At 41.7% G+C, this 11,553-nt stretch overlaps 1 protein-coding gene and 1 long non-coding RNA gene across 2 annotated transcripts; both read left to right on the forward strand.

Annotated features, from left to right (window-relative positions):
• Positions 1–7: 7 nt before the first annotated feature.
• Positions 8–6,822, forward strand: LOC119896818 (RNA helicase aquarius-like). The gene is made up of 4 exons (XM_038710259.1): positions 8–142; positions 2,984–3,158; positions 4,397–4,507; positions 6,366–6,822. Exons 2-4 carry the CDS (start codon positions 3,009–3,011, stop codon positions 6,639–6,641), a joined length of 537 nt encoding a protein of 178 aa, XP_038566187.1. The 5' UTR covers positions 8–142; positions 2,984–3,008; the 3' UTR covers positions 6,642–6,822.
• Positions 6,823–7,970: 1,148 nt separating this feature from the next.
• On the forward strand, positions 7,971–10,306 carry LOC119896820. Its single transcript, XR_005443282.1, has 2 exons — positions 7,971–8,200; positions 9,710–10,306. It is a non-coding gene; the product is annotated as an uncharacterized LOC119896820 (long non-coding RNA).
• The last annotated feature ends 1,247 nt before the right edge of the window (positions 10,307–11,553 follow it).

Here is an 11,553-nt window from a genome sequence, read left to right on the forward strand (position 1 = left end):
GTGTATTTGTGTGTGTGTTTTGTTCAAATAATGAATATGTTTGTGTGTCTGCGCAGGTGACAACAGTGGACAGGTTCCAGGGTCAGCAGAATGACTACATCATCCTCTCACTGGTCCGCACCAAAGCCGTGGGACACTTGAGGTAATTTCTTACAATGCATGCCAAGCAGAAAAACGTGACCCTGACCCTAAATTGACAGCTTCAGCAGCTATTCTTCTACAAAAATACTTGTGATGTACACCATAGATACACATCCTCCAGGGATACAACACAGCAAAAATGTAGGCACTTAACTCTCTTGAGCCAGCTGCTCTCAGGAGGCTTTCTCCTTTTGTCATGTGTAACTACTGACAGACGTTTGCTAAAGGAAAAAAATACAATAACCAAACTGCAGTGGTAGGTTTTATGCCTTTTCATCCCATTGCTGTCTGCCCAACTACACTTGCTGGCCTCTCTTAGTCTTCAGCTCCATCTCCTTATCTCACAGCTCCCTCTTCTCCTCACTCCCGTCTCCTTCCTCGTTTCACCGAATTGATTTGTAGTGTAATGGTGTTTCACTCTTCAGCTGCCATGAGATCCCGATGAGCTCTCCACACTTAATATACGGTGCGTGTGTTAATACCAGACATTTGAGGCTTAACTCTTCCATAGCACTTAATCTTGCCACCTCTGGCTGTGATGTACAGTAGCTACTGTTGGAATTGCACCGCTAGGAGCTGTACTGCAAGTGCATTCACCAGCCTCACATTGGTCAGTCTGCAAATTGGAACCCCAAAATGAAAAAGTCATTCCATTTGTAACTAAATACCGCCCACCATTGAGCATGGTCACTTTTTATCTCACAGGTAAAGCAATGAATTGATGTAACTGGAATGAGAAGTGCAGCGGACCACAGAAACTGGTAGTCTATCTCCTCTCTGTATCATTCCTTTGATTTTGTCTTACGCTGGATACTGCATACTGCCTCCGAATGCCAACCCGCACCAACACAAGTGGGGAGGTTGTCAAAGGCTGTCTCTGTGCTACAACTCCAGTTATCCATTGAAGGGGAATACAATAGCACTAGAGTTTCTATTCTTCCTCAGTAGCCAACCACGATTTAAAACTTTTTTCACATATGCAGTAGTACTTCCCAAGATCTGTAAACAGAGGTTGATGTGTATAATAACTGAGCAATTAAAATAACAGAACATGTTTTGTTAATCCTATTTTCATAGTTTTGCTTTGACTTAATATTCATTCATATTATAGTGTCGCTGACACTTCTGAATGGTAGGCTGCGTGGTTGAAAAGGCAGCGGTTCTTAAAAAATTCTTGTGCTGTCCATTTTGGTTTTCCCATAATGGCATCACTGTGGTGTACCACTGAGTCCTACCTCAAATTCCTCCTCCTCCTGCACTGTCCCTCTCCCTACATCTCTCCTCATGGCTATCTGCTGCCGTGACAACCACAGGGGACGCAGCTGACCATATGACGAGCTGACCCTTGCTTTGACAGGAGAAGTATTCCTGCTGATACACACAGGCACGGTCACATGCAAGAGCACACTTTTTGACAGAGAAGCAGAGATCCAGACGCACTCTGACATGTACACACACATGTGGGAACACACACACACAAACGGCATTTGTCCACTTTGCCCTGCCATGTCACAGCACAGCCCAGGTGGGCATCTCTTAGTAGTGCCATGTCCACAGGCAATGATGCTTCATGATTGGTTCTTCTCTTCTTGAGCTCTGTGCTCATTGATTGTAGTTTATCTTTGTGGAAATGTTGTGCTTTCAAGTTTTGTACATGCTTGAAATTTTGGTCATTTTACATAAACCGGCTGCATAAACACACTCATAGACCCTGGACAGCCTTTTTTCCCCCTTCTACATATTCATAGAACTCATCATGTGGATTAATCCTCTAAATCTCATGAAGTGCTCAGGTGGGCATATTCCACATTTTTGGCTGCATTTCAACATGTATATGTGTGTTGGTAAGTGCATACAAACATTAGCGTGTGCCAAATTCTTGTACATGAAATCAAAGACTGTTTACAGTATCACCAGAGCTGCTTCTTCCGCCATATGCTCGTCCTTCTACTGTGCTCTGTAGATTTCTATAAGCCAAGATTCTTTCGTCTCAGATTTATAGGCCAGATATCTAAATGGTCTGATTTTGCAAAGCTCCGTTAGGATGCCCATCCAAACACCTAAAACACACAATACTAAGATTTATTACATACTAAAATATGTTGAAGGGTCCTCCCTCTTTTCTCTTCGTTCACTTTGTGAAAGAGCACATTTTCGCCTCTCTTCCACCATGTCTAATGTTTACAACTGTGATTATAACAGAGTACAATATGTGTATCTGTATTCTGAGAACAATTTTTTTTTAAGTACACATTGTTTTCTTAAATTTGGGCTTACTGTGGGTTCAAATGCAGTGTTTAGCATGTTTTTTTGCTGTTTAACTTGGGCAGACTTGGGCAGACAGACCTTCAGTGGTATTCCTCTAAAATAGGGCTGATAAACAACCACTTTGACTACTCCAGCAAGCCAAACAGGTTTCCTCCATTCTCTGGGAAATGACTCCTCTGTCTCTAATCTCTTAATTCTACTGGATGGCAAGAAAAAGCAACCTATCTGCCCTCTCTTGTACTTTCCCACCTCTCGCTCTCTTTGTCTGCCTTGTTTATCACTACCCTTTGCCTTTCATTCTTTTATTTCTCTCTTAGCTTCTATAGTTGTCTCTTTCATTTGTTGCTGCTTATCCTTCACTAAACCTCTCTCTTCCTACACTGCCGTCTCCCTTCCTTGACAATCTTGACATGATCCTTTGTCTTTGATCCCTTTACTTCAGTTTTTGCCCCTCTTCTCCTCTTCCAATTTCACACTTTCCTCCCCCACCCCTGCCACTTCTCAGATTTTTCTTTTCTCCCCTTGTGTCAAACCAATTTTCAGCTTTTATTTTTTTTTCTCTATCACTCCACAGGGATGTGAGGCGTCTGGTGGTAGCCATGTCAAGAGCCAGACTGGGCCTGTACATTTTTGCCCGGGTGTCGCTGTTCCAAAACTGCTTTGAGCTGACTCCTGCCTTCAACCAGCTTACTGCCAGACCTCTGCAGCTGCACATCAGACCGCATGAATACTACAGCCAGGAACAGCCTGTACGTAGACTCACGCATGCACTCTCAAAGCACAATAATCTTCTACTCTGTTAAATTTGGCAGATAATGAAGCATTCAAGCTCCAGATTTGCTGATAAGAACTGAGCTTACTCTTCCACATGTTACACATCAGTGCCCATTCCCATATAACTCTTGCCACAGCTCCCCGGCTCTGTCTGATCCTGCCTCTATATTCTGAATGGCATCTTCATTCCCCTTGGTCCTCACTGGTCCCAAGTCATACTGGAGCTTTACTCATAGGCCATGGTCTGTTAACAGCATTCTGCAGGGGCCATCTGCAAGCATGGGAAACACGGGCCTGGCTATAATTAACCCCCAAAGGTCAGAAGGCAAAACCACTCTCCTAAATCCCGCCATGCCAGCATGAGACGACTATTGTCTGGTCATTGTGTCTCACTGACTGGCGTGTGTGGCAACAGGGGTGTCTAAAATACCCCATAGCCTCTGACACTTCCTCTGACTCTAGAGTGTTCATCCCCATGGGGGACAGCTCTTTTGGGCACACACATGTGGCCCCTGCTTAGCCCATCTATCTGGAGTCAGTAAACCCCTGCAGATTAACAGTCAGATTTATTGTCTGGCAACACTCGACCAGAACTTTCACAGGCTAGTTAACAGTGCTGATTCATAAGCAGTTATAAATAAAGCAAAACACTGCTGCTTAATGCTCCATATGGATATGTACATATTTACAGCACTGTTAGATAGCATTGGACAGACGGTAAAGCTTGATGTCTAATCTCAGTCAATCACTAAGAAACACATTAATGCCCTGATGGTTTTACTTATAGTTTACAGCAATAAAACCACCCACAGTTAAGTTTTACAGCACTGAAGCCGTCAGTTCATTCACTTTGCCACGATGCTCAAATGGCCTCTGCGGGCATCACCCCTGTATTTAGGAGGGAATAGCCCAATACATTAAATATTCTGCTCGCCTCACTCCTCAGTTTAGGCTGTAAAACTCTGTCTGCATACTAATATTGTCAAATTACAAACTCTGCATCCTTGACTCCTTTTGATAGTATGTGAGCAGTGATGTCTAGAGGCGGCAAGTGAGAAATTAGCTTTGAAATAACAAGCAGGTAGCGGGGCTGCTGAACTGCAATTTCAATGCACATTTACATTAGGTGAATAATTTACCATGTGGTGCATGAAAGAATGACAAGACAGATGTTCATTATCATTCCTTTTACAACACACATTCCTTCCCTCAGAGAGATGCTTCTGGACAACCAGATCAAGTCATCAAGAACATGCCGGAAATGACCAACCTGGTGTACAACATGTACATGCACATGATCCAGACATCCCAGAAGTACAGACAGGTAAAAACCTTTGATATGAACAATAATGAAGAGTGTTGAAGATCAGGCATGCAAACTCCTCACAATTCACCGTTTTGAGACCAAAATGGATCACCTATGTGATTTGTGCAGATCCTATGAGGAAATATTTTGGGGTGGGGGGATGTCGTTGGTCAGTTATATCAGCCTATAAGGACTTTGGTTATATATCTACTGAGTCCACTCTAGTATGAGCTTTGCAGCTTCACAGCTGCATATGCCTAACCAGTCGTCACTCCTAATGGCTAAACCTGACAGCCAATCTGGGGCAGAGCAGGGTGGGTGTTTTTTCAAGTCCCCTACACTGCGGAGTCTGACAGCTGAACACGTTAGGACGTTACTGCTGAACGAACTCTCCGTCGGAAAGCAAGCCTGATGTAAGATATAAGTAAGCTAGCTTACAATATTAACTGTCCTTCCAGGTACAGTAAAGTAGCCAATTTTATAACTTTGCCCACTTTTAATAACCAATAATATCAGCTAAGCCAATTGTTCTTTAAAGAGACCAGTAGCTATATGTATGGTAGGTTAAAGTCAGCAAGAGAAAAACGTGTAGGCATCGTTGTAGTTTACACTGGAGACGCTGGGGTCATGTCCCCACCTCCTTTTTAAATGGCTGATTTTGTCCCCATCCCTTTTTTTTTTAAAGCATTTGTTAAAAATGTTCTGAATAGCTTGCAACCAGAAATGATAAATAACAAATGAAAATGCTTTGAGAAAAGTTAATTTGCACTAACTTAAGAAAAAAAAATCAAGCTACGATATATAAAATGACCCCAAAACGTGCACACACTAGTCACGAACTTTACAACTTCTTGACACAGTTTCTTTTTGGACAAGTTTTTCGTTCTCTTATAATTTTAGATTTTGAATTGTCACCTGCCATCTGAATTTTGTGTTTCCCTTTTACATAAATAAAAACATTTCCACCATAAATTATTGCAGGAAAGGAAATTGGTGCATAAAATTTCGACAGAATGCAGGAAATTAAATGTATTAAATGGGGAGGACCCCTAGACCCCCTCAACTCATATATATTTCAGCATTAATTGTTTTCTATAAAGTAGTGTTAAAATATCTTCTTGTCTTGTTCTCGTGACACCAATATCGTGTATCATCTCCTCGTGAGCTCAGTGTATCGTCGCACCCCTAAGTACACAATTGCAAGTTATCTATACAAACATGTAAGCTTAAACTGACCCCTCAGACACCGTCTCTGTGTTTATCAGCTTGCGTGTCCTTCTCACCTTTTTTACCCCTGACCAGTTGCATGCCTGCAAAGATAAATTATCATTCAAAACAACCAGCAGTGCCATACTGTTGCTGTCTAATAGTAGTCTCATCTCCTTTCCTCAGTGCACCTGAGACGATTTAAAGCTGGTGCTTTTACTATCTTGAGTGTACGAACACTTTATACTAACACAATAACAACTGTCTGTCTTGTGATGCTAAAGCATTGAAGCAATGCTAAAAGCTATCACTGTCTCTCCCTGGTCGCTATTTTGGTATTTTTAAAAATTTAATGCAGCACTGTAAATAGGTCAGCTGAGAGAGAGAGAATTGTTGCACTTGTGAATGTGGAGAATTAACAGGCCACAAGCCAAGTAAATTAAGAGTTGATCTCAGGTGATTTTTACTCTACATTCAGTGTCACATATTGTCTCTTGTGCTAACATGAAGGAGGATTATGGCATGGAGGGAGAAAAAAAGTAATTTCCTTTACATTGCCTTTAACATAGACTATATACCAGTAGATTTGATATTTAGTAATATATAATTTTAAACATAAAGGTGGAAATATGGTTCCTACTCATTTTTAATCTTTTCCTTGGCTTCCTAGCAGCAACAACAGAAACTGGCTCTTCCTCCTCAACAAACCAAAACAGACACTGTGGTCGAGAAAGTGCCAGCTAGCTCTGGGGAAGCGCAGGAAGAAACCCCCATGGAGCAGGAAAACCCAGAAGGAGAGGCAAGCTTGGAACCAAACTCGGAGGACACCAGTGAGAAGAAGGAAAATCAAGATACAGTGGACCATGCTAAGATGCCAGAGCATCCCGGCAGAGACAGCGACAGTGACAGTGACGGGGAGGACAGTGGAAAAGAGCAAGAGCAGTAGAGCGTCCACATGTGGGACTACTGACTAATTGAGGGGACCAAGTGGACTGTCCCTTAAGAAAACATTAGTGGGGTGATGATTTCATTTTCTACTGAAAGGAGATCCCAGTGATTATGTTGCTTTCAATTTTATAGAACATTTGTAACTATCAGTACTTTCATATTAAAAAATGGAAATCCTTCATTGTCTGACATGTTTTATTATATGTGCTTTACCAGAGCTGATAATACTCTAAGACACTCCTATATCCCTCTCACAAGCACACAATAACAAAGACACTGTCAACATGTTTAGGCCTTGTTAAAATCTGTCATGATACTTCCATCCATTCATCTGCTCCCCACTGCTTTAAGCACAACTGAAATCTCATTGGCTCAGCCTATACCAGCTACACAAGCTGCAACTAAGCTGCTATTGTAGGTCAGTCGCTTAACCCAAGGGCCAGTGTGCATGCTGGGGGATTTCAACTTCCCCTCAGGATGTACACAGTCACTCAACCAGCAAACCTTAAATCCTCTGCCATTCATAATTTTGTGTAGAGCACTAGCAGCACAGTGTTCTGCTGAATGATTTATATCAGCTGGATCAGTGTTGAGGTCTGACCACCATAGCAACAAAATAATTTGAGGCTTAAATATTTGTGTTGACATCAGAACATCTATTCAAAAGTCAAGTTCCAACCCAGGTCTTGGTAATTTAAACCTAAATCCTCTTAAAGTGAAGAGGTTAACACAGTCCACAACCCTGCAGGCAAAAACACAGACTGGAAATTCATTCATTATCATGCACCAGAGGTTGGTTGATGTTACATCATACCTCCGGCAGGCTGTGAGAACATGTCAGCGGCACAGCTGCTCTTGCCTGGGCCAGTCTGAAGACCTGATGGAGAACCATGTGTTGATAGATGTGGAGAGACATATTTTTTGCATTCAGTCAAGTGTGGAGCCATGCAATGTCTATTTTTTATATTTTCTGAGAGTAGGGCACTCCGATTTGAGTATTTTGGAGTTGTTAGGCTATGCCTTTCAGTCAGAAAAGGATTAGAATGGGAGGTTAGATAAGGGAGATAATCTGTCGGTTGAGGCTGCGCCTACAACTTACAACAGTTTTGTCATAGAGCCCACAAGACAAAAAACAATATACTGTATCACATGCTGCAGACATACCACATGATTTGTACTGTAAAAATGACCACAAATGAACATTATCACAAAAGACTTATGTAGCCATAACAAATGTCCATGTGATCTATACAGCCCTCTACAAACCCATGACAGCAAGCATACTTTTTCTTGAGTCATATGAATGTCTGCATTGTGTAACATCCTCCCTCCCCTTAAGCCTTCCAGTTACACACTTGCTGTTTTCTCCCAGCTGGCCTGAGAATTCAGTTGCCTGTGGTACCTTGTGGTAAATTAGATCAAACTAGTGGGAAGCAGCCACTGTTCGCACACAACATCTCTGCAAGCCTCTTGCAGGACCTGGGAAACTGGAAGGAATAGCTGCAAGCTAGAAGGAGATCAGGAGCTCACTTCCTCCAGAACCTTTCTCTGCTGAAGGTGAACATGTCTTTTGTACTCACAAGACAGGTATTCATTAGGTTAATAGCTACTTTGCAAAAGCTCTCACTTCTAACCTTTGCTATAGGCCGGTATGTCACAGAGACTAACCGCATGCAGTTAAATGGTTAATTAAGTCATGAGCACAGGTGGTAGGTTAATGTTCTCTGTATACTGACTTGTAATTTGCCACATAAAAATGTCTTGTGCTGCAGTACATTTTAATATTTTCAAATCTGAATTTGTTTTTAAGTTATTCAGTCATTTAAATGTAATACATTTACCAGTACAATTGCAAGAAATGCGATGTGAATGGATTTGAGGGAAATACAGTAGAACAAACTGAAGTGTTTTATTTGAGGTTTGAGGCTATAGTCAGTGTCCAGTTGCCCTGGTTGTGCAAAGTTATTCAGCCCTTACAATAATTGTATTTTAGGGGCTGATGTGTTTCTTTATTTATTTTTTCTCCTTTGAATGTGAAGGCGTTTCCCAAAAGCACGGGATCCACTGTGTGACACACTCGTGTTGAATGTGTAATTTATTGCCCAACCCTACGTGACAGTAGTGTCATAACAGGAAATTACACATTACATAGAGTCAAGACAGTTGTGCCAGGGGGTGGCGTCTGACCATTGTGTCTTAAAGCTAAAAAAACACACAAAACCCCCCCAAAAGCTTAGGAAATCAGTCTGACAGCACACAACACTTTCCCACTCATAAAACCATCCGCTCTGCAATTTCAACTTCAAGGCTGGGCCTCAGGGCAGAGTTTTTTGGGTGGATTTTAACCCAAAAAAAGGAAAAAGCTCCTCTCACTAATATTGCATTTCCTGGAAAAACACAATTTTAGCTGCACCGACAGTCTCCACATATATATGCCAATATACTTTGCATAATGCATCAGGTAGGGAGAGTTCACACATTGCACTGCACTCCAATCAGCAGTTTTTCATCACGGATCAAACAACAAGCATTTCTATATCTCAGAATAGCAGCACACCATACTCCTGTCTGCTGTTTCTTATCAGCATTGACAGATAAAGTAATGCTCATTACCAAAGTTATGCATGATCTGTGCTGATCTGCTATTAGTGGGTGACTAATGGGCCAGCACCGGTCCTCAACACCGCATAAGTGGGTGGCCTGTTGACCTCAATGGGCAGACAGGCCTGGTGGTTATTGCCTGAGGTTGCCAGCTTATCATGCTTTGTCAAGGCCACTGCCTAATCCTGACAAGTACATCCAGATCATCAACAGGGCATGTTTCAATCTGATAATCTCCCATCATCACTGAAGAGACACTGTCGCTCACAGGAACACACTCTGATGCTATTGTAGTGACTGAAGCACTGTCATGTGCAATCCTAAAGTGCACTTCTGCCAGACTCCCAAATTAAAAAAAAAATCAGTTTTAGTTGTACGTCTGCTCAACTCAAGTGGAAGCATTTGGCTATGCAAAGCATGCTGATGTCCCCTTTGATTAGCCACTCTCATCTTCCTCTCTCCCAGACTAGGATGGCCAGTTGTGGGTCATGTTTCTGGTGCATCATCTGGCTGGTGGTTCTGCTGTGCATTGGCTGGCCCCTCAGCATTACCTTAGGGGGTCTCTACGGCCTCATCAGCCCCCTAACCACCTGCCTCGGCCTGGACCGACTCTCCGACCTGCTCATGGAGGGGGCCAACCTGGGCCGGACCTGCGCCAATAACATGAGGCACTGCAAGCCCTTGTGTTGAGATCCAGCAGCAGGACCGGGAGATCGAAGGCGAACTGTTAATGTCTGTTTTTTGTGGAGCTATTCTGAGATGATGGGCACTCAATACAGCAAGAAACTTTTTAGTAACTTATGTAACAAAAAGGTCCGGAAGGTCTGGAAAATGGATTCCACTCGTTCTGTTAACATGTAATTAACCATGGATTTCAAATTTGTATGGGTTTGTCAGGAAGGAAATAGGCTTTGTGTTCATGGTCTGTGTTTGCTGTTTAATTCATGATGACACTGCATGGAGAAGATAAGAAAGAAAACGGCAATTTAACAATGGAAATGCTTAGACTTGTAAATGACTATATGGAAACTTTTAATGCGATTAAAACTGCTTTGAACTTGTCCTCTGTGTTTGTCAACTGATTTATTGTATACAGTATTTGGTGGAAATTCCATGGTGTGACATTTTAAGGTGAAGGTAAATAGCGAGACAGAGAAAGCTGGAGACGTGAACAGACGAATTTCTAGTTTCCTTCAATAATTTTGTTTACCTGATTTTTCCTATTTAGGTTCACTGGAGGTCGGAGCTTATCCCAACTCAATTAGTGGCAGGTAATGTACAGTGGGTTGTATCAGCTGCTGTTGGAAACACAGGTGATTAAAGCGGTGATGCTGAACCAAACAGTAATGTTGCAGGGCCTTAAAATAAAAACAAGGAGACACTTAAACACTGTAGAGCTGTGTAAAACAGCAGAGTTAGGTGTTAATTTTTTGTGGGTTTGTCACAACGAGCAACCCCATTCACCTAACACATCATAATTTAATTCACTGTAAACGTAAAAAAAAAAATTAAAAAAAGATTCAAGTTTGAATATATTTTCATTGAAAATGTCCTGAGACTTTCAGACAACAAGCTAAAAACTTGAACCTGAAGATAAATAGTTACACAAAGTTGGCGAGTGCTTCTGTCAGCAGTCAGCACAAGACTCAATAGCAGAAAATATTATGGAAAGTAATATGACAGTGGGAGACAGCTGCTAACTCTAGTAGACGGCAAATAAAATATGGAGTGCCAACTTCTCAAAACTGTAAAACTTTGAGGTGGCATCTGAGTTGATGTCACCCAGTGGCTCAAAGACTTTTAAAGCCACATGTTTTTCAATCATTGTTTCAAATAATCAGGGTCTTGTGAGGTCGTTTGAAGCTACAACTGGGTATACCCAGTTTGGCCTTAACAAGTGAACTTGTTCTAAAAGTTTTGAGGTTCTGGATTCAAGGTTTAGACTTCTTTTTTCCAGCACTAGACTGGAACCGTTGAAAGCAAACATCTTAAGTAAAGATTGAAAAGCTTTGAGACAAAAAAAATGCTCTGAAGAAGTATGATCCAGTGGCTCAAAGTACTGGATGCATGCATTGAAGTTTTGACATTGTGGGTTTCATGCCTGAGTAAGTTATTGAATTTTGAAAGCCAACACCCAGAGGAAAGGGTAAAAAAAAGTTCTCTGCCAAGAGCTTTGAATGTGTAACTATTATGCATTAGTATTGTAAATGCATTAAGAAAAAAAGTAGTTCATTGTGCAGTGATTGGCCATAAAAATGCAACAAGGCAAATTGTCCAATATACAAGATGAACTATCTTGGATAAATGAT

The sequence above is a fragment of the Micropterus salmoides genome, unplaced genomic scaffold (assembly GCF_014851395.1).
Source record: "Micropterus salmoides isolate LMB-PRFRI ecotype aquatic unplaced genomic scaffold, ASM1485139v1 Ms_hic_scaffold_1084, whole genome shotgun sequence".
NCBI lineage: Eukaryota > Metazoa > Chordata > Actinopteri > Centrarchiformes > Centrarchidae > Micropterus > Micropterus salmoides.